The sequence below is a fragment of the Macrosteles quadrilineatus genome, unplaced genomic scaffold (genome assembly GCF_028750875.1).
Source record: "Macrosteles quadrilineatus isolate MER2022 unplaced genomic scaffold, UCM_ALF_1.0 Scaffold_28__1_contigs__length_1566739, whole genome shotgun sequence".
NCBI lineage: Eukaryota > Metazoa > Arthropoda > Insecta > Hemiptera > Cicadellidae > Macrosteles > Macrosteles quadrilineatus.
The window spans coordinates 1,096,890-1,120,913 of NW_026542621.1; the positions used below are offsets into that span (position 1 = coordinate 1,096,890).

Below are 24,024 nucleotides of genomic sequence, written 5' to 3' on the forward strand. Positions count from 1 at the left end.
TTCAATTTGAATACTCTCTTTTACTGTTTATAAACTAAGTACCTGGAGACCGAGCTTTGCTCGGGGAAAATCATTCCCCCACTCTGCGATGCCAGCCTTTACTACTTCCTTCACCATTTCCTGCGTCATTGTTTCCTTCCCTTCTCATAGCATTTAAGTATTACAGATACATTAATCTAACTGCCACAAACGGTTCCCACACTCTGCGATGCTAGCATTTACTAATTCTTTAACCATTTCCTATCTCTTGGACATCTTTCCATCCCATCTCATAGCATTTAAGTATTTCAATTTCAGATACAGAAATCGAACTGTTACAATTGTTTTCCAGTTCCCAGACTCACAATGCTCGCCTTTACTACTTCCTTCACCTCTTCCTACGTCGCGGACCTGTTTCCCTCCCTTCCCATTGCATTTTAAGATTGCAGATACCTTAAACTAATCCTTATAAACAGTTCCCACACTCCGGACTGCTCGCCTTGACTACTTCCTTTACCACTTCCTACGTTTCGGACGTGTTTTCCTCCCTTCCCATAGCATTTTAAGATTGTGGATACCTTAATCTAATCGTCGTTAACAGTTCCCACAATCCGGACTACTCGCCTTTACTACTTCCTTCGCAACTTCCTACGCCGCGGACCTATTTCCCTTCCTTCCCATAGCATTTTAAAATTGTGGATACCTAAATCTAATCGTCATAAACAGTCCCCACACTCCGGACCGCTCACCTTAACTGCTTCCATCACGACTTCCTACGTCACGGACAAGTTTCCCTCCCTTCCCAAAGCATTTTAGGATAACAGATACCTGAGATACCTTAATCTAATCGTCACAGTTAGACAGTTCCCACACTCCGGACTACTCGCCTTTAGTACTTCCTTCACCACTTCCTACGCCGCGGACCTGTTTCCCTCCCTTCCCATAGCATTTTAGAATTGTAGATACCTTAATCAAATCGTCATAAACAGTTCCCACACTCCGGACTACTCACCTTTACTACTTCCTTCACCACTTCCTTCGTCGCGGACCATGTTTCCCTCCCTTCCCATAGCATTTTAAGATTGTAGATACCTTAATCTAATCGTCATAAACAGTTCCCACACTCCGGACCGCTCACCTTTACTGCTTCCTTCACGTCTTCCTACGTCGCGGACCTGTTTCCCTCCCTTCCCATAGCATTTTAGGATAACAGATACCTTAACCTAATCGTCATTAATAGTTCCCACACTCCGGACTACTCGCCTTTACTACTTCCTTCACCACTTCCTACGCTGCGGACCTGTTTTCCTCCCTTCCCATAGCATTTTAGGATAACAGATACCTTAATCTAATCGTCATTAATAGTTCCCACACTCCGGACTACTTGCCTTTACTACTTCCTTCACCACTTCCTTCGCCGCGGACCTGTTTTCCTCCCTTCCCATAGCATTTTAGGATTGTAGATACCTTAATCTAATCGTCATAAACATTTCCCACACTCCGGACTACTCACCTTTACTACTTCCTTCACCATTCCTACGTCGTGGACCTGTTTCCCTCCCTTCCCATAGCATTTTAGTAGGGATGGTCAAGTCTCGAAATTTCGGGAAATTTTCGGGAAATTTTAAATCTCGTTACACGAGACGAGATTTATTTTTGGCCGAGATTTTTATCGAGACGAGAATAAAAAAAAAAAAAAAAAAAAAAAAAAAAAAAAATTAAAAACGCCTGCAGAAAGTCAATGCAATACCCGCAATACAGGAGCGTGTTGTAGTTGCGTTTCCTTTGCGAAGGCGTTCTTATTTAATTAATTCTTCAAATGTAAATATTACTTTAATTATTTTAATAACATTTGAGAAGTTTTGTTAAGTGTTAGCAGTGTGAGGATGTTTTATTACTATAAAAAAAGTCAAAACAAGTAACTATTTTATAAAAATTAATATTTTATTTTATGATTTATTTTATTTTAGGATAAGTTGAACTCTATCCTAACTGATATCACTATGTTTCCTAATCGTAGGCATTTTTAATAATTTAGGCGTGATTAATAAAAAAATGTTATGCTGATGTTTTTTAATAAAAGATTGTAAATATTCTTGCCTATTATCATTATTTTTGTATTTAAACAGTCATCTAACAATGTTACAAAATCAGGTAACAATTCCGAACGTGCATTTCTCGTTGTGTATGAGAAGGGAAATCCCGTCTCGATCTCGTCTCGAAATTTTATGAGAAATAAAAAATCTCGTCTCGTCTCGTCTCGAAACTAAAAATCCAATCTCGTCCATCCCTACATTTTAGGATTGTATATATACCTTAATCTAATCGTCATAAACAGTTCCCACACTCCGGACCGCTTACCTTTACTGCTTCCTTCACGACTTCCTACGTCGCGGACCTGTTTCCCTCCCTTCCCATAGCATTTTAGGATAACAGATACCTTAATCTAATCGTTATAAACAGTTACCACACTCCGGACTAATATATTACCACAAAACTAATAACAACAATTAACACGTTCACGGCGGCACGTCAAATGGCGGGCGTATCCCAGGTCCGGCGCAGCCCTCAGCATCGAACAAACCCGATTGCCGCGTGTGATTGGCTTTCCAATTTCGGGCTGACAAATAGCAAATAACGTGCGAGGATGTCCTGCTTTACAACGAGAGTCGACGTAGTTCGCTAAACACCAACAGATAGCAGCACTGCTTGTAACGTAGCCGGTCCCATTGGAATTGTATTGCCAAATGGAGGGGAAAAGACGGGACAAAAGTAGAATTTTGAGATTGCCAGACGGGGATTTACGGGAAGATTTACTACCAACCAACACCACAACAAAATACAGTATACTATTGAGCAGTGCTGTGCGAGGTTTCAAGTTTCTAGCTCTAATCCTGGCTTAAAAATAAATCATTTCGTACTGCATTGTAGCTTGGGAGCGATCGCACCCACCAGGATGGCATTAGGGTTCCGTATGGGAGCGATCGCTCCCATGACGCCGCGAACGTGTTAAAAGAAATAATCTGCTTGGAATAATTCAGTAAGGCCGCCAGAAATTATGCGAATCGGTGTATTGTTAATCAACGCTTAATGGTATTCATCGGACACCTTTTCTTTTGTACTGTCTTTTGTAAATAGGCCATATGTGCATGTGCAAGCTGAGGTGACCGTGGGTACAGAATGTTGAGTCGCATACGCTAAAATTCTTTGTTTACATCTACGTTGTTATCTCGTAACCAACATGGCAACTCATAAGACTCATGCCAGGAAGTTGGGCTCTCTATAAATCCCAGGAAAGTTGTAATGGTACCCTTCACAAGAAGGAGGAAACTGGATGGGATCGGCCCACTAAGACTGCAGGGTACTGTAATAGAGCTGCAGAATCAGGTGAAGTATCTTGGTGTAATTTTGGACAGATCACTTCACTGGGGACCACATCTTCAAAAAGTCATTGAGCGTGGCAAATGGTCCCTTATGGCATGCAGGCGGATGGTAAGTGGCACATGAGTTTGAACAAAGTGAGGTTAACATGATACAGCACTGACTGTTTGTGATCCTAAAAATTGTTATTTTTCTAAGTTTTAAAGAGGTTTTATTTTAAAATTTGTGTTGTATAATCAAGTCTTACCAATTTATTGCAAATTGAATGGATAGACTGCATTTTTTAGTGAAAAGTTTTCTTTAGAAGCATGCAAATAACACCACATAACCTACAATGAAATTTAGGTAAATAATCTACATGTATGATATAACAGCTATAAACAAAAAGTGCACTTAACTGTCTCCAGTGAATATTAAGTGAACCACTGTAACTGAGATTATCAACTTACTAAAAGATAGGCAGAGAAATCAACATAAACTGCAAGGTCATTGTGCCTAGGCCAACAGTGAAACAGAACTAAAAGGTCTTATCTCTTATCAGTGGGCATATTTTGTCAATTAGCAGGCAATATTCCTGAGTCTGTGTAAACCTATTGACCTCTTATTTTTTATTTAAGAGAATTTTAAGGAAAGGAACAATTTACAATAATTTACTTTGGTAAAATAAAAATATAACCCTATCACCCTACAACTATTTTAAGTGCGCTTCGTTTTTGTAAATTGATTATGTCTCTTTTATGTTATAATATTTGATTTCTAGAGAACTAAATATATGGTTAAAATATATGGATATTTGGTTTGCTTATTGTAAAACTGAATTGAACCATATAACTTATAATATTTTGGGGTACTGGTATATTTAACAATGCAGGGACAATAGTTATTATAATGGAGCACAAATTCCATAAAGGTGATAAAGTATTTGCTAAGGTCAGAGGACATTCACCCTGGCCTGCTCTGATAAAAAACATAGATACCAGCAATAAGTTACCTAAATATGAGGTGTACTTTTATGGAACCAAAGAAACAGCTACAGTCAAAGAAATTGACATTTGTTTATTTATAGAAAATAAATCACGCTTTGGTAAGAGAAAAAATAAAGATTACATACAAGCTCTAAAAGAAATTGAAACTAGTTTCAATAAATCACAAAATCAAAATAATTCTTACACCACTCTAGAAAAAAGCAATATTGAATTTGACACCACGTCACTTTCACTCTCAACAATGCCAGCAACGAGCAGTCCGATAATTTGCTCAAATCTACAGTCCCCAATAATCGTGGCTGATATGACAACAGAGAAACACAAAATTGACATCAATGAGACTCAAGAAAAAATAGGCACTGGAAATGTTGTGAGCTTATTGGGACCTAACTGGATAGTTGACGATGTAATTAGACAGTATTATGAACTGTTAAGTAACCGTATAATAAAAAGCAATGAAATAATGTGCTTAAACCCTGTTATCTGCCAGGCCGTAAAAATGTTGGAAGATTATCAATTTGTTTTGGAACCACTGAATATCAAGCAAGCCAAATATATTTTTATTCCTGTTAATGATAGTACAGATGTAATGGACATAACAAACAATGAAACAACAGAACCATTGAAATGTGGATCACATTGGAGCCTCTTAGTTTTTGATAAAAATAATGCCAAGTTTTTTCACTATGACTCTATGAAGAATTATAATCTGAAATCTGCACAGACTCTTGCAAATAAGTTCTACAATTTTCTGTATCACACTCCAGGAGAGAAAGCTGATCTATTAGTAGTAAAGCAGTCACCCCAACAACAAAATAGCTACGACTGCGGTGTTTTCATTCTTGCGATTACTGACCTTGTCATTGGTCATCTACTTTATGGTGGCAATACAACAGTCAATCTAACCAACCTCAAATTTCCTACACATTTTACTGCAGTGGAACTAGTTACAAAAAGATCTCAAATTGCTTATCTTTTGGCAAACAGAAATAGCGTTTCTGAACAGCTGGTGAAATCTTTATTGACACAACATAAGGTTTCACTGAGTACACAAGCAAGCAACTGCCAAATCCCGGAAAATAACTGGGTATTAGTAGATAAAGGTCCTAAAGCCACTAAACTAAAGCAAAATGAAACCCTTAAGTGTTCCAACAGGTTCAGCGTTCTGAAAACTGTGGGTGAGGATAAATCGGAGCTGCCATTTAGATCAGAAGCACTGCCCACGTCTCTCTCAAAAAAATCATTTGTTCCTCATAAGAAAAAGCATAGAGTACTGCTGTTGACTGATAGTCATGGACGCAAGTGCGGAGAGTTGCTTCAAGACCAGCTGGGTAGTGCTTATGGTGTTACATCTATAGTAAAGCCTAGCGCACCACTGAGAGAAATCACTTCAGATGCTGAGAAACTGTCAAAAGACTTCAGTACTAAAGATTATGTGGTGGTTGTCGGTGGTACAAATGACATTACAGATAAGAACAACCAATCTGTGAATTTGGACTTAACTTTTATCAATGAGGTCTCTAAGAAAACAAATATCTTAGTTCCAGGCATACCGAAAAGATTTGACAGACCAGCACTGAACGGGACCATAATTGGAATCAATAAAAGTGTTAATAAACACATCCAACAGCTCACAACAACTAATGACAACATAATACCTGTTAACAATTTTAAATTGAATATTAAGGATCACACTAGGCATGGATTGCACTTTAATAGATCTGGGAAAGTCAAACTCTGCAAGGCAATCTCAGCAGCAATTTTAAATAATTCCAATCAGAGGCGAAGAAGAGCAAAGATGGACGAAAACAAAGAAGAGAAAATTATAAATAAGGTGGAAAATTTGCTCTCTGATCATATCCAGAACTCTAGTGAACAAAATAGTACCATTTTGCACCCTACACATTTCTCTACACAGGCACCAACACAACAGCAAGATGAATATGCAAAAGAAAAAAAGAATTGTTTTGAAAGAGACCACCTGACTGCCAACCTACCACTTGAAGGAATTCATGTTATTGAAGCTGACATGAGGGATTTTTTCTCTAAATTTAAAGACAATTCTCTCGTAGCATTTAGTCATTGCATTTCAGCAGATCTAAATTGCAACAAACAAATGAGTGCAGGTGTAGCGCAAGCCTTTAAAGAACAATTTGGGAAACCTTTAGCTTCCGACCGCCTGAGTAACCATTTGACATGCCAGAAAATCAGTGGAGGAACTACAGTATATGGGTTGGTAACCAAGTCTGTTTACAACGGCAAACCAAACTTAAAAGACTATGATTTAGCATTCAATGACTTATGTGAAGATTTCAGGACAAAAGGACTAAAATACCTATTTTGCTCCCCAATGGGATGTGTACGTGATGAGGTACCAGTACAACACTTCGCAGCTAAGCTGGAAGAATTTCAGCAGATCACAGGAGCAGTCATTCAAATAGTCACATGCGATGAACGTTCCAGCAGAAAACTGCGAGGAGGCCTGTCCCACCCAGACTTCATACATCACCTGCGAGACATCTTCTCCAACATTGCCAAGAGTAACCTGCCGTGTAATAATGTGTGTGGTGATAAAATCATGGTCAGTCCAGTGTCATGTGCGCAGGAGGGGGAAGCTTTGAAAGAAATGTCTGTAAATAGCTCTAACTTAGAAAAAAACCATAATAATAGTTTGAATAAGGGTATTTTTGATAACAACAGCAATAGTAATAGTCAGTCGGAAAAACCTCACCAGACCCAATCATGTAATTTAAACTCACAACTGACCAATGTCATCAATCTGACCTGAGCTCAAAAATTCATAATAGGTCTAAAAATTTAAATTCATCTGACAAAAATTCTAAATTCTCAAATTTTTTACAAATCTTTCACCAAAATATTCAACATTTGGATTCCCGAAAGGAATCTTTAGAGATCGTTCTAGAAGAAATTAAACCTAATATAATAGTATTAACTGAACATAATATGACAAAATGTGAAATGGAGAGATTTAATTTAAACAAATTTTCAGTAACTTCAGAATACAGTAGAACAACCACATCTGGGGGAGGAGTGGTGATATTGTCAGAGGTGGGTTTGAAAGCTAAATCATTGAACCTACAAAAAATAGACGATTTGACAGAGGATAAACTTTTTGAATGTTGTATAGCAAAATATAAGGTGAACAATTTTAAATTTGTACTTGTAGGAATTTATAGAAAACCTCAAATGCAAAATGTTGAATTTCTATCTAGATTAGATAGGCTATTAGAAATTTTACTTGATTTGAAGGATGAAACCAACTTTATAGTAGCTGGAGATTTTAATTTTGATGTTTTGAGTTCAAAAGCAGAGGTTAAAGATTTTAAAAATATTCTTTATGCGAATGGCTTTCATTATTTGGTTGATTTTCCTACTAGAATAACTCCCAATTCAGCAACTGCAATAGATAATTTTATTACTAACTTAGATAAATCTCAAACAAATGTAACAGGAATAATAACTGCTCTTTCCGATCATGATGGCCAGGTTTTAGAAGTAAATGTGCCCGTAGACCATAAGTTAAAAATTAATTTTAAGTATATTGAGAGGAGAGATTTCTCAGAAAGGAATATGAATGTTTTTAACACGTTGTTGCATAATGAAAACTGGTTACCTTTGTATATCGCCAATGTAGAAGATAAGTTTACAGTGTTTGACAACATATTTCAATATAATTTTAATTTAGTTTTCCCTAAAAAGTGCGTAAAAAGGTTTTCAAACAACAAAAATGACTGGATGGATTCAAATCTGATACATGAAAAAAATGAAATAGCGGAATTAAAAAAACAAGCCAGATGTACAGGTGATAATGAGCTTCTACATATTTGTAAGCAGAGAAACAAAGATTATAAAAATAAGTTAATAAGACAGAAGAAAAGCTTTTATGATGGAAAAATTAAAAACTCTGACAATATTTCTAAGAAAACTTGGGAAATAATAAATAAGGAAACAGGAATAAATGCAAATAAGTCTAATAGTTCAATCACTGTTCTGAAAAAGGAGAATAATATTATAAATGATCCCTTAACCATCTCAAACACTTTTAATAATCATTTTATTGGAGCCATTGAAACATTGATACAAAAAACAGCATTAAATTCACACTCAGCTACAGGAACTAACCTACCCAAAAATGCAATAACAAAGCCATTTCGTTGTAGCCCAGTAAATGAAAATGAAATAAGTAAAATAATTTTATCTTTTAAAAATAAACTATCTTGTGGTCATGACGAGGTTCCACTAAAATTAATTAAATATGTCAGAAAATCTATTTTAAAACCTATTGTACACATAATTAACTGCTCTTTAATAACTGGAGTTTTTCCTGACAGTTTAAAAATTGCTAAAGTGATTCCAATTTTCAAGACAGGGGAAAAATCTGAGGTAAAAAATTATCGACCTGTGTCCTTGTTGACTTCCATATCTAAAATATATGAAAGAGTAATGTACAACCGTGTTGTGGATCATTTAGTAAATAACGATTTCTTTGATGATGAGCAACATGGTTTTCGAAAAGGCAAGTCCATAACTACTGCTTTAATGGATTTTACAGACACTATAATTGACGCAGTTGATAAAGGAAACAAAGTAGTTGGTATTTTTATGGACCTTACAAAAGCTTTCGACAGTATATCACACAAAATACTTTTAAATAAATTGCAAAATCTGGGTATAACAAATCGTTATATAAATTGGTTTGAATCATATCTCTCTAATAGAAGACAGTATGTTGAGATTGTGTCTGAAACAACTGGTAAAATCTTAAAACATAACTCAAAAATGATAAACATCAAACATGGAGTTCCACAAGGCTCTATTCTTGGGCCTTTGTTATTCTTGTGCTATGTGCAAGGAATGCCCTCTATATTAAAAAGCTTTAAAGGTAGCAATAGCAAGTTAGTTCTGTATGCTGACGATTCAAATTTAATAACATCATCTAAATCTTATAATGATCTTGAAATTGTGTGTAATGAACAATTAAAATGTTTTCAATCCTATTTCTCAGAAAACAGTTTATTTTTAAATCATGGAAAAACAAATAAAATGTTCTTCTCAACAGTGCAAAATAAAGACAATCCGGAATTGTCCATATCAATAGAGCAAAGTCAAGTAGAGACAATAAAATTCACAAAATTCTTAGGTTTAATTGTGGATAACCATTTGAATTGGGATCTTCATGTTCTTTATTTAGTAAAAAAGATTTCTTCAGGATTATACGCCTTAAAAAGAATGTCATTTTTATGTAATCTAGAAACACTAAAATGTATTTATTTTGCTCATATACACTCACATCTGTCATATGGTCTAGCAATCTATGGGGGCACTAGTGCACAAAACCTAGATAAAATACTTAAACTTCAAAAAAAGGCTTTGCGAATAATGTTAAACCTGGAACCTAAAACATCTGTAAGAAACCACTTTTCACAATTAGATATACTAACTGTCTATGACCAGTATATTTTAGAATGCATTATCTCTGCCAAAAATAACATTCATAAGTATGTGTTTCGCAAAGATATACACGTATATAACACAAGAAACAGAGATCAAATAGATATACCCCGGCATAACCTCACTTTTTTCTCAAAGAAAGCAACACAAATCGGATGTAAATTTCTTAATAAATTACCATCAAATCTGAAAACTAATATACACACAAAGGGATTTAGGAAATTAGTAAGAAAATATCTCCAAGATAAAACTTGTTATTCTATAGAAGATTTCTTTTTATAGCTCTATTAATCCATCCTATAATCAAGCTTATTTGCTACCAGCAAACTAGAGCTGGTTGTAGGTATATATTTACAAAAACGATTTCAATGATAAAGAAGAAAAAAATACAAATTGCAAGATCTAGTGACTGGTGAGCGAATTTAATAAATTTGTCTTTAGCCTTTTGTTATGTAGGACTAACTAACCAAAAGAGTAAAAAATGTTTTAACTACATTCATAAATACACAGCATAATAAAGGATTGTATTGCATAGATTTAGCCATGTATGTAAATAAAATAATGTTAAAATAAGAAACATAATGTACTTGTTAGTTCTTATTTCTGTGACTCTATTCATGTATGTATGTACAGTTTGAATAAAGATGATTTGATTTGATTTGATTTGATTTGATGGGGGTTACAGCCTAAACTTATGCACTGGCTGTATGTATCTGTTGTTCGACCCGCCCTTACATATGGTTCGCTTGTGTGGTGGCCAAAGATGGAATCAACTATAGCTTTAGCAGCTGAAGCTTTAGCAGGAGTTCAGAGGCTTGCTCTTATTATGATAACTGGGGCAGTAAGTAGCTGTCCTGGAGCGGCACTTGACTGTCTGCTTGACATGCTACCTATTGACATTTATATTAAGGTGGTAGCAAGTAAAACAGCCCAACGCCTTAGATGCGAAAACTTATGGATAGCCTCAGGAAACAATAAAGGGCACTCCAAAATTGTTCAGGTGGTACATAATGATGAATTGGACTTACCTTCAGATCACATGTCCAAAAAATACTCCTTTGGAAAGCCTTTCAAAGTACTAATACCAGATAGGAAGGATTGGTCTGGCGGAAAAGGACCCATACCCACAGGTGACTTAGAATGCTATACTGATGGTTCTAAGATCAAAAATGGGGGCACTGGAGCAGGTGTGCATTGGATGAATGGAGGCACTGGTATTTGTCTTCCAATGGGGGTGTACCCAACTGTCTTTCAAGCGGAGGTCACTGCCATTCTAGTTTGTGCTCAAGAACATCTTAACAAAGATATCAGAGACAAAACAATCAATATCTTTACTGATAGTCAAGCGACCTTAAAAGCATTAAACTCTTACGAATTCAACTCCAGGCTCGTGTGGGATTGTCTTGCTTCTGTGTCTGAGTTGGGTAGGAGAAATGACCTTACGCTTTGCTGGGTACCAGGACACTCAGGCATTAAAGGAAATGAAGCTGCAGACAGATTGGCAAATACTGCCTCTGCGACATCATTGTTAGGCCCACAACTCTTCTGTGGCATCTCACGAAACAGTGTATGTTCTGCGATTGCGTAATGGGCCAAGGAAAAGCATCGCAAACGCTGGGTCGATGTTCCCCTTCTTAGGGTCAGCAAGCTTACTCTGTTTAGGCCTTCCAAAAAGGTTGCCTGTGACCTCTTGAGACTAGACAGACGAAGAATTAAATTAATTGTTGAACTGATAACTGGTCATGGAAGATTCAGGAAACATCTACAACGGATGGGCTTATATGATGGTGAACCGATCTGTAGGTACTGTGGTAGGTCAGAAGAGACAGCTGATCACTTACTCTTTGATTGTAACGAGCTCTCTGACGCTAGATCGATAACTCTTGGAAATATGGCTAGAGGTAGATATCTTCCTGAGGATGAACTAATTGGGAAGCTACAGGCATTCATTGGGCGCCTCAACTTGTAGGTCAACAAGAAAGCAATTAAGTATCTGGGGTGCGCAATAATTCGATTTCGGATGAAGTGCTTTAAGGTCTCGACCTGCCCCTGTTAGATAAGATAAGATAAAGACTCATGTTAAACATTGCAAATTTTATGTCTGTCTTAAATTGTACAGGTATCATCAAATTGGAATTTGTTTGTTTCGAAACATCAAAAATATTTGTCGAAATACCCCTGGTAAGTTTGGATTCAATATGTTCAGCCGTTATTGAGTTAATTGATTACATAGTTTGCATAAGTTCCGATCTCAAAGAGCTTCGCTCGCTCCGCTCAATCAATTAGAGAGGTAATTTTCGGTATTTCCAAGCAAGCATACACTGTTAACATACCGTAAAAGCCTGCTAAAACGGCATCCAAGGGTCCGGCACTTTTAATAATCCTGCATCGGACTCAAAGGTCTAACACATTTTAAAAATCCTGTCTTAAGCCATATTCCTGTGTTTATCAGAGTCGAGGGTGATCGGTAGAGGTCGGTAGTGATTGGTAGAGTGGGAAGCGAATGGTAGATGTCGGAAGGGATTAGCACACGCAGGAAGCGATCGGCAAAAGCTCTAAAATTAGCGGCAATTTCGCTAGTCCCACAGTAAAGGCTGTTTTAAAAAGATATTCAGTAACCTGGCACTGCCAAAGTCCGGATTAGCGAGTGTCTACTGTTGAATAAGAGAGGAGGAAAAGATACTAAGTTTTTATATGAGGTTCTTTTAGCTATTTAGAGGTAAAAATTTAGTGTACTAGACAACGCTGGCATTTAAAAATATTGACTTCAGTTTATAGAAAAAGTAGGACAATGGATGGACCAATGACAAAATCTTATGTGGCTAAACACCACTAACATCACCTTAAAGCTAAAAATATGTTTGAGGAAAAAACTACAGTAGACTCCCTCTTATACAGACACCTTTTAACCGGACATCGGTTTAACCAGACTACACTCGGTAGAAATGACAACTCTCAACCGGACAATTTTTATCAGCACATCGGTTTAACCGGACTAGATCGGCAGGAAGTGGGCGGTACTGAAACGTCTTTTCTCGTGGGAAAGATTTGAGACCAGTGATCACGTGTCTAAATACGCTCTTCTAAATTTAAGTCAAATACTGTACACAGTAAGCATTTAAACGGTCCGTATTAACGAGTTTTTGGGGACGTCGGTTTAAAACCGTTATCCGGACTGGCCTCGGTCCTGAGGAGTCCAAATAAGAGGAAGTCTACTGTATTAAAAAATAACCTTGGGTTTTATAATCAAAAGTCAGCCCTCAGCATCGAACAAATCCGATTGCCGCGCGTGATTGGCTTTCCAATTTCGGTCTGACAAATAGCAAATAACGTGCGAGGATGTCCTACTTTACAACGAGAGTCGACGTAGTTTGCTAAACACCAACAGATAGCAGCAATGCTTGTAACGTAGCCGGTCCCATTGGAATTGTATTGCCAAATGGAGGGAAAAAGACGGGACAAAAGTAGAATTTTGAGATTGCCAGACGGGGATTTTACAAGGAAATTTACTACCAACCTACACCACAACAAAATACAGTATACTATCAAGCAGTGCTGTGCGAGGTTTCAAGGTTCTAGCTCTAATCCTGGCTTAAAAATAAATCATTTCGTACTGCATTGCAGTTTTGGAGCGATCGCACCCACCAGGATGGCATTAGGGTTCCGTATGGGAGCGATCGCTCCCATGCCGCCGCGAACGTGTTAAAGCAGGAATGTTTATTCCACCACCATTTGTTTTAACTAGGCTCTAGCCCAAATTGTTTTTCTTTTCACATTACTTCAGGCTAGGCCGAGAGGTTACGGCATTATCACACAAGTAAAATCCATTGGTGATTGGCAGAATTTGAACCCAAGACCCTGGGGACCGAAGTCCTGTGCTCCACCGCTAGACCAGCTCCCTTCCCATTTATCCACCACAAGTATATCACCACCACCACCAAACAATTAATAAAGAACCACCCTTAAAAACTCACTCTAACATTTCTTACATTTGCAATCTTCTTAAAAAGTCTTTAGCTGTTATGGCACTAAAAGGTCGAAAAGAAATATTAATACAATAAATGCTAAAAATGTAATAAATCAAAAAAGTAAATAAGTACAATGGTATAATGCTCCTAAAATGAAGGAAAACTTAATTTTGAGTAGTAGAGGTATGCAAGCCTGAGATATTTTATTGAGCTGAGCTTTCAATCCTCATCCTTTTTTAGGCTAAGCTTTTGTGTATAATGAATGTGTAATAATGCCTTATAGCCTTCAGTAGAGCTCCAACTATCAAAGTTAATTGAGACCGAATCACATTCAGAAAATTGAAAATAATTCGAGTTGAGGTTATCGAGGATAATCAACGATTCAGCTAAGAGTTCTACTGTCCGAAGTTGACTTGTGACAAGTCTTATTTTCAAAATGCAATTCAATGTTATGACGTAGAGTTTAAGATAAATTCTGTTTGTTTTGTTGAATTGAAAAGAAACATTCTCTGAGGTTAGTATGGTCATTACTAAGAATATAAATTTATAAATTATTATAATTCATTGTGATAGCCCCGAATTTGTAATAATGGGTTTTGATTACCTAACATGCAAGACAGCCTGACAGGTAATAAAAACCCATTTAGAATATAAATTAAACGTAACAATAGTATTTAAGTTATTTAAATTATATACAAGGTGGAGGCAAGGTATTGAACATTAGGTTAGGTTAGGTTAGGGAAACATTAGGGAAACAAGATTTATTAAGTTGGTCCTAACCTGTTGATGACCAAATGAAGCTTTGATGGCTTGCTCTTGGCACTCGTAGATGGGATTGTCTGATGGGAGATCAGGGCTACGTAAAGCAGTGCTACCGGGCTCCTTCTTGCTGCGTCTCTGCGACAAATATAAATCGGTAATACACAACAGGAGTTTAACAACAAATAATTATTCATACAACTCTGCTAAGTATAGTAACAACTTATTGGTAGCACCACCTTTTGCTCAGTTTCACTCTAAAAAAATGTGAAATTCACAAACAAGAAAACCTTGTAGGAGGATTTTGAGAAAAGAGCAAAAAATACAACATTTTAGTTCATGGAGGGTTACACTTTACTTTATTTCAATTTTATTTATGAGGTGAAATATTGTTAAATATAATTTTTGAAAGTTTGTACTTATTTTATGATCAATCTGGCACATAAGGGATCATGATTCTGTCAGATTAAAGAATACAATATCAATCTATTTATATGGGCAAATATCTATGATGAAGAACGCTCTGGTCGTCCTTGGAGAGGCTTTGGCTTGGAAATTGAGGAGGAGGTTGAATGCCATTATTCCATGAACTTTTTCTTAGATTCAGGTGTGATGTCATGACTTCGCTGGCGCTTTGGAGTCTAGCCCGCTCTGTAATTATTAGAAGTACCTGATTGTTTTTTTTTTGTTATCAAACCTTCTCAATTTTTTCTAATCAAACATCATACGACTCACTCCCACGCACGGGTTATCCCATGAGGGATTAATTTCATTTATTTTTAGTTATAAATTTTAAAACCTATTTCTATTGCATATATTACATTTTGTAAATATTGTCTATTTTATTTTTATACGAAATAAAGGATTTTGATTTGATATGAGATAACTATATTTTGTCTCCAGTAACAATTTAACTCAAATTTCATACATTTATTCCTCGCAACGCAACACATCAATAAATTCAAAACACTCGCTATCCTATTTCTTTTTGGTCTTCTCTGAAAAGTCTCAATAGTCAATACTACCAAAAATATTTCCTCCAAAATAGACTTTTTTTGGCCATTTTCAACCTCATCCATTTTCGCACTTACCCTTACTCATTGCACTAGTGTCATAAAGTTGAATCATGTGGTGATAAATGTCGGCATCGGATATGTTTCTTGTATTAAAAAAAACTTATCAATGACCTTATCTTGCATGCAGCAGAAGATTCAATAGATTTTTTAAATTTTATAGACACACGGCAAAGCGTATGTACATCAGCTACAGAGTTACAAGTGGCATGATTCTGTTCACAAATGATGCCAGTAAGCAGCAAGCCGCCTCATTGCGACGCACAAACGGACTACGTAACTTACTTACTTATTACTTCCTTCCGGTGTCCTCGCCACAATCGTTTGATCGGGGAGTCGTCAACTTTCTTCCTTTTTCAGTGTTTTCTATGTTCAGGTTTCGTGTGTTTATGTTTTATGTTTTGTGTATGTGTGCTCCTCTATGTATTCTTTTATTGAGTCGTACATAACTTATCGTAAGTACATGTACAGTGAAACTGAGCATAAGGTGAATCAAGAATCAAGAATCAAGAACTTTATCAAGAATCAAGAACTTTATTGTCATTGACCTTTTACAAGGAATAGACATAGTCAAAACTAAAACTATAAAAACTATAAAAAATACAGTAGTGGGTTCTATATTAAAAATCAATATCAACATTAGAAAGTAAATATTCTGTTATACAATAAAATGGATTTTTGATGAGCCACTCAAACATTTTTGACTTAAACCTATTAAAAGGAACCAGTTTGGCTGCCAGACCTAATTTATTAAAAAACCGTATACAATTTATTTTATGGCAGTTATGTGTTTTGGCCAATCTATGGGCAGGGATTTCTAGATTGGATTTGCCTCTTGTATTGTAAGAGTGTATACTATCTCTACAAGTGAATTGATGTAGATTAGCTTTAGTGTAGAGGAGTATGTGAAAAATATACAAATTTACTACAGTCAAAATTTTAAGGTTTATAAAAAGAAGTCTACAGCTATCCACAGGGCCAACCCCACAGATTGTTCGTATAACTTTTTTTTGCAATAAAAGAATTTCATGGGTGTGGGGGGAGTGTCCCCAAAGTATAATCCCGTAAGAAATATGCGATTGAAAAAAACCAAAATAAGTAGTCTGAAGGTATTCATTACTAACAAAATCTCTGAGTTTCCAAATTAGATAATTTACTCTGGAAATTTTTTTACATGTGATTTCTATGTGTTCTTGCCAATTTAATTTTGAATCAATTTGGAATCCTAACAATTTTACTGATTTTAATTCATTATCAAGTGGGGATAGACTCAAAAGAATCCTCTGTGTTTTTTCTTGATTACACATCAATTTATTTGAGGAAAACCAAATTAGTGCTGACGTTATTGATTCATTAGTAATTAAATCAAGCTCATGGATATCCCTATGTGTTGCAATCAAAGTTGTGTCATCAGCATACACAACAGTGTCTACATCAACATTCTTCGGCAGGTCGTTTATGGAGATTAAAAACAAGAAGGGTCTCAAAACTGAGCCCTGTGGAACACCTACTTCAACCAATCTTAAGTCAGAATGACTGCCTCCAACAGATACATACTGTTTTCTATTGGTTAAATAGGATCTTAAAATGTTTAAAGTTTCACCTGTAATACCGTAAAATTCAAGTTTTTTGAATAAAATATTAAAAGGTACAGAGTCAAATGCTTTTGTAAGATCAAATAAAGTTAATGAAACAGTTTCTTTATTTTCAAATGCATTTAAAGATTTATTAACTACTTCTAAGACAGCTGCAGTTGTTGATTTACCCTCACGGAATCCAAACTGTGAATTTGTCAATAAATTGTTGTTTTCAAAATATTCATTAATTTGTTTATGCATGAGACATTCAAAAATTTTGGAAAAGATTGGCACTATTGAAATAGGACGATAATTACTAGGAAGATTTTTATCGCCTTTTTTATATACTGGAGTAATTTTAGAAATTTTGAGAAGGTCAGAGAAATAACCAATTTTCAGACATTGATTAATACAAAAAGCCAGAGGTTCACTTATGAAATGAATTATTTGTTTGATGCTGTAATTTGAAAACCAGTAATGATCCATAGTTTTTGAATTGGAAAAGTTAGCTACAACATTGTTAACCTCTTGCCATGATACCTCCCTCCATTGGAAATGTAATTGTCCTATAGGGGGAGTCCCCAACAACTCATGCGCAGGTGTGTTGGTGAGAGGAATTTTGTTTTCTAGCTCATTAACACATTCAATAAAATAGTTATTTAGATTATCAGCATCCAAAACCTCAGATTTAGTTGATGTAGGAGAAAATTCATGTGATATAACTTCCCAAGCAGGTGGTGCTACCAATAAGTTGTTACTATACTTAGCAAAGTCGTAAGTACATAACTATATGTAGGAACCTTAAAAAACAACCCCTTGTAAAAGATATGATAACATAATGATAACAAAACAGTCAACTTACAGCTCGCTCATCATTGATGACTTTCATGATTCGTTCAATCATGAAGAAGACCCAAATTCCAGACCACATCATGAGAGATATCCTCAAATAACTGTGCCCCACGTCCCCATCCATCAGGTTCAAAGCCTGCAATTGAACAAAGTAGACAATCAACAATTAATCAAACAATCTTTTACCGGACAGAGCACAACTAATCAATTACTAAACGAAAATTAATCTGAGATTCTTGCCTCTGGGTCTTTTTACACCAGTAAAAAGGTTAATTACCTGGTTCACTGACAATGATATGATTTTTTTCTGGCGACCAAGATCATGAGTAATGACTTAAATGATGGATACATGTCGAGTTCACCTATCAGTATTACAATTTGGCCAAATTTTCATTGGATGTTTTCACCCTTAAAGGCGCGTGCGGGGGTATACATACCCCTACGTATGGTAATTTTGTCATAATTTTACTAGTATGGTGGCAACCCTGGTGAGCATAACAGTAGCTGCCTAAACAAGCATAAAATGCTATCATCTGGCTGCAGGGTTGTTAGTCTAGACCGAGTCATTGACCTCTTATCACCACCCTGGGTCTAGCATACCCCCACGCGCATGTTTTTGTTACCAGTAGCGTGTTCATTGGGGGGTCTAGTGTACCCCTGTGCGTGTAGTAGTGTCTCAGTTTTATCATCATAATTAGTATAAATAACTTTATAACTTTATTATTTATAGTTTTGATGGTATTGAAAGTTTGCCAAAAAACTTAGTAGGCCTATCTGTAAACCAATTAGATGGAAATGTCCAACCATAGAGTCCATTGATCTAGCCTTCTCGTAAAAAGGCGCAGTGCACCGTCTGCCTTGGTACAAAAGACACCAAGACCAAATTTAGTGTAAAACCTTAAAAAAACTAATGTGCTAGGGGCAAAATGTAAAATATTTGTGAAGTGTGTTTAAAATGACTTCTAAACTAACCACTGGACGAGGATTTTTAAAGAAACACACATTACCAAAGAAAGTTTTTAATTTCTTTTACTTTTTCTTAAGTATTTTCTACTAACCGGGAAATGTATTAATTCATTAAATATTTACTGCTTCCATAGTTTTTTACAAGTATTATACTTTTGTAAAATAAAAATAATATTTGTTTGCAGTAAAAACTTGTTTAGCTACGATTTTCCCATCTTCAACACCATAATACATTTGTTTCAAAGTGTATAGGCCAATTGACATTTGATTGACCACCATGCTACATGCTACATGCTCATTTTAACTCAAATTCTTGTCAAATATTAATCCAAGGAATTTTGTGTGGTTTACATAAATAATTTTTAAACCATCTAGACGAATGTGTGGTTGTAATTTTAATTTAGTCTGTTTTGTATTGAATGATAAAAAAAATATTTATTGGAATTAATTAACAGATTTTTACTGCTTGAAAATTTACCAAGTGACAAAAGATTTTAAAATGTTCAATTAAGCTCAATTTTTTCCTGGGATTCCACTGTAACTATAATATTGGTATCATCAGTATACAGTCATACAGAACCTCCTGCTTTTATAGCTCGTTGTCGTTGTCTTATCCATTACATTCCAAAGCAAGTCGAGCCAACTATCTGTGCGACGGACGATTCCTGTTGCCTAGATAATTTTCCAATTTACTGGAATTTTTTACCATAGTTTCAGCTAATCTGGGTTTTGGTTACATGGGGTGAGGTTAAACAGTTTTAGTGTACCTGTGGGATAAGGTGGAACAGCGAACTGGAGGTGAGGGAGCCTACAGCCAGACCTATGAGAGCTGTTAACATCTGCTTGTAGAAAGCCTTCTGCATGAGTGGCAGAACACTGACTCCGAGTAGAGAACATAAGCTGATAGCAGTTACAAACATCAGTCCAAGACCCCATACTGCAAAAGTATCAGCCATTAGTTTATCAAAATACACTCAAGAGCATTTCTAACCTTGCAATTGCACACCTATATAGGCATTAGTTCCTTCTTAGGCATCTGGACTTTGTCTGACAGATCAGTAAAGAACAGAGTGACCTGATACAGAGAACATGAAAGTGGTTAAAGGGGTAAGCAAAGTACGCGGTCGCGTAGGGCACCAAGCAAAAGGGGGTGCATAAGCGCTCTCTAATATTCAAATCAAATCAAATCATCCACTATAAATAACATTAAAAAATCATGTAAATATGTTAGTTGTATTTGCAGTTATAAACTATATTTTGTTCTGGAATAATTTCATCTTGAAAACTGTCATGTTTTTTGGCTCACCCGTTACAAAGGAATATGCTAAGGGATTTTTTTAAATACTAAAATTATATTAACAAACAAATCCAATACTTTTAATAAAATGTGAGTTTAAATCAAAAACAAAAAAATGAGTATATGTCATGATATTCAAAATGTGATTGGCTTTTTAAAAGGTTCCTTTAATTTGAACTAAACAATGTGTATTTATGATTTGAAAATAGAATGACAGATTATGTCTAATTCAAAGATCAGTTACAGTATAAATATTAGCAAGATCAAGTATTCATAGACTAGATTGCTATTATTCTTACTAGATATAATTTTATTGCCAACCGAGTGTATTTTTTTGTCCCATATAAATTCATTGGGTACATACAAATTATCAATAACAAGGAATTGTAGTGTAGCAAGATTTGAGGTCGGTCACAAAGGCTAATTTGACTCAAGTAATCAGTGAGCGACTAGATGGCATCTGTGTCATTCCTATCATTCTGTTGACAAAGCGCTAATTGTGTCTTTCAATGAAGTCTAGCTTGACTCAGATAAACAAATATCTCCGTGCCCAGTCCAAATACTATTCACGGATTTTGTAAAATACAATAAATACTGTGGTCATAACCTTGATCATCATACTTTCCAAAGTAAACTAAATACATGTAGGGGTTGCAATTTAATCAAATATAATAATAGAAATCAAGTTTTTTACACTTAAAGTGGTAAAAAAAACATAATATGACTAATTAATTTAATTGTAATACTAAAAAAAACCTTTATATTAAATTGTAAAACACAATTCAGAAACAATTAAATTAAATTTACATTTATAAGCTTAAATTATCTTAAATTTATCCTTATTAATCAGAATAATATGTTTTAATAGGTATGTACCAACATTATCGTCAAATTCTAACTAATTTACACTCAGTACATGTAATTTACAAATATTGCACTACCCTCATGGATTTAAATCTGACAAGGGATTGATATAATTGGACAAGTGTTTTCCTTACAAAGATTATGGCAACCTCTAATAAATTTCCCCTTATAAAACAAACTTTGGATGGAGTGTAGAAATTATCTTATCAAGTAAAGTGAGCCGGTATAGGTTGTTTCAGTAAAGATTTGGCGTGGCAGGGATGAGGGAAAAGCTCCCAACAACACTGAGAGGCACACCACTAGACACTAGTGGTACTAAATTAACTCAACGACAATTGATTGTCAAGATTACTACACAAGTAACAGAAGCAGCAGTGGTGGGGAAGTGTAATTGACACAATCGGTACAATCGATGAATGAACAGTAGGCCTTCTGGTCAATACAAACAATGGCCACATCACTGGTTCCATAGTCCTTGTGCAATAACCGTGCATAAACATAACAAACCGTGTCAGTAAATGATAATTGAATATGACAGTTCAATTTATCTATCTCGATTTATTGCACAAACTCAATTTGAACTGAAGGAAATTAAAAAATATCATGATGTTTAAAGTCCTACAGGTTTTGCTTGAGGTTCTCTTTAAGATGTTAAAGAAAGAGTATTGAAAATATGTTTTAACATTTATTATTGCAGTATCGATGATTTTTATTCAACCCACATAACAAAGGAACTGTATGCAATTTACTCTTATTACAATCAATACTTACATGAAAAACCTTTTGTTTTAAATATGAATGTAATATTGGGTTTTAATAAGGTTTTTTTAGAGGAAAGAAGTAATTTGAAGACCCCTTGGAAAGGCAACATATCAGATAAAATGAGTTGTCAACTTACTGGATGCTATTAAGTCTAAAACTCTTAATAGATAAGTTAGGTTTAAACTATGGCATTACAGTTAGCTGTAATGGGCAATAGAAAATAGGAGTTGATGATATTCACTATCTTTCTTTTACTTTTTTCAAAAAGCTTAAGAAATTATAAATAAACAGGATCAACAGACTTTCTACCATTTGCTTGAAATTAAAATTGATCATTCTACTACTTTATTAGAAAAAAAATTGAAATCATTATGTTGGTTAACCGGAGAGGTTGACAATTGGGTTTGATGGTAAAATTCACACAAATTGCAATTAATTTGTAACCATTCCTGTTACAGGATTGAGGAGTGGGATCATTTTGTTCAGGGTTAAGAGGACTATAACATACTACATTGGAATCAAAATCATTTGGGTGAAAATATTATTTTTGGTTATTGTATAGAAAAATCACTACATACAAAAATCTAAATTTCAAAAAATACAAATTCATTACCGGAGATACTATGGATTAGTACCCACATACCAAATGTAATCAAAGTTTCACAACAGGTGTAGTCTAACACACACAATCACACACACACATACATAGAAATCACTTCAAAAACCATCTTGGTTGGTTTAACGGATTAAAAAAGAATATTTCCACCCAAAACGCAAACTCGTAAATTTTGACGAGGAAAATATTTTCTCCATGTACTGTGTAAAGGGATAAACAGTACAGATAACACAGTATCAATACAAATAATAAAAACATTTTAGTTTTCGTCCTATTGCCGTGGGGGGACCAATCAATAAAATTTTGCCCAAATTTTGTATGATGCAATAAAGTATTTTATTTAAGAAAAATCAAGTGCTTGAGATGTTATTCAAGGGTGATAGATTTGATCATCAACATTTTACTTATTTTTAATATCATCTACATATTATTAATTATTTTATGCAATATGGTTTTCCATAAAGCAATAGTTTGTTTTTTAATGGATGGATAATAATGGAGATAATATAAATATAGGAGGAACAATTCACAACAGTTTAGTTATTTACCGAGTTTATCTCACTGGTTGATTTATTTTTAATAAACTTTAATTAGTACCATTGTACTTATTATTAGTACGACTTAATTCTCACTCAACTGGTATTTTAATGTTGTGGTATCTATGGACTTTGAGTTCATATCGGAGATGGAAATACGACTGTCATGTTCATAACACATAATAATTAATCATGTTGAAATGTTTTGTTTTGTTTAAACAGGCTACAATATTTAAAAAGTAGATAAAACAATATTAATTTACGCTATACTTTTAGGATAAGCTCAGTTGGATTTCCACTAAAATATCTCCAAAAGTATCATATTTATTTCCTATTAAAATAACATTAACTTTAATGAGTGCTTAGGTTTGCTGCTACAGGGAAGGTAATAAGGAGTGTGTTTTTATCGACAGGTTTATATAGCTTAGCATGAAATAAACAAATTGAAAAATTCAATTAAAATGTATCCATAAGCAAACTAAAACCAGTTCACTTATTCTTCATAAGAATAACATGGGCATTATTTATTTAAACTTTTGTGGAATTTCCTCCGTAGCCCTTAAGCAAACAACAACACTTCAATATACAGTACTAAATTATTGGTTTGTTTAAGCTCTACAAAAACGTTTGAAAAAAAATTTCAAAAAGTTGTGTTTTGGGGGTCAAAAATGGAAAACCCAATTTTTACCCCATAATTACCATAATCTTATTATGCATAATCTTATTATAATCTTATTTATTTTTACCATAATCTGATTATGCTGGTTCGAGTACTCGTTCTAATAAACATAGGTTTACATGTTTGTACCAAATGTCATCAAAATCGGATCAATTTTACTCTAATTAACGTTCTTATGGACATAATTATTAAGTTGTTTTTAGGGAATTTTCCATAGGATATAGGGAATAAGTTATTACCAAAGGTCTCACGGCAAG

General features: G+C 35.0%; 1 protein-coding gene across 1 annotated transcript in view; it reads right to left on the bottom strand.

Annotated features, from left to right (window-relative positions):
• LOC129005620 (metal cation symporter ZIP14-like) overlaps positions 1-24,024 on the bottom strand; it is a 53,727-nt gene that overhangs the window by 22,630 nt on the left and 7,073 nt on the right. The window contains exons 3-5 of the mRNA XM_054434572.1: positions 19,781-19,950; positions 18,058-18,183; positions 14,567-14,683 (exon numbers count right to left, since the gene is read on the bottom strand). Coding sequence (XP_054290547.1) covers positions 14,567-14,683; positions 18,058-18,183; positions 19,781-19,950 — 413 coding nt within the window. The remainder of the gene's footprint in view (positions 1-14,566; positions 14,684-18,057; positions 18,184-19,780; positions 19,951-24,024) is intronic.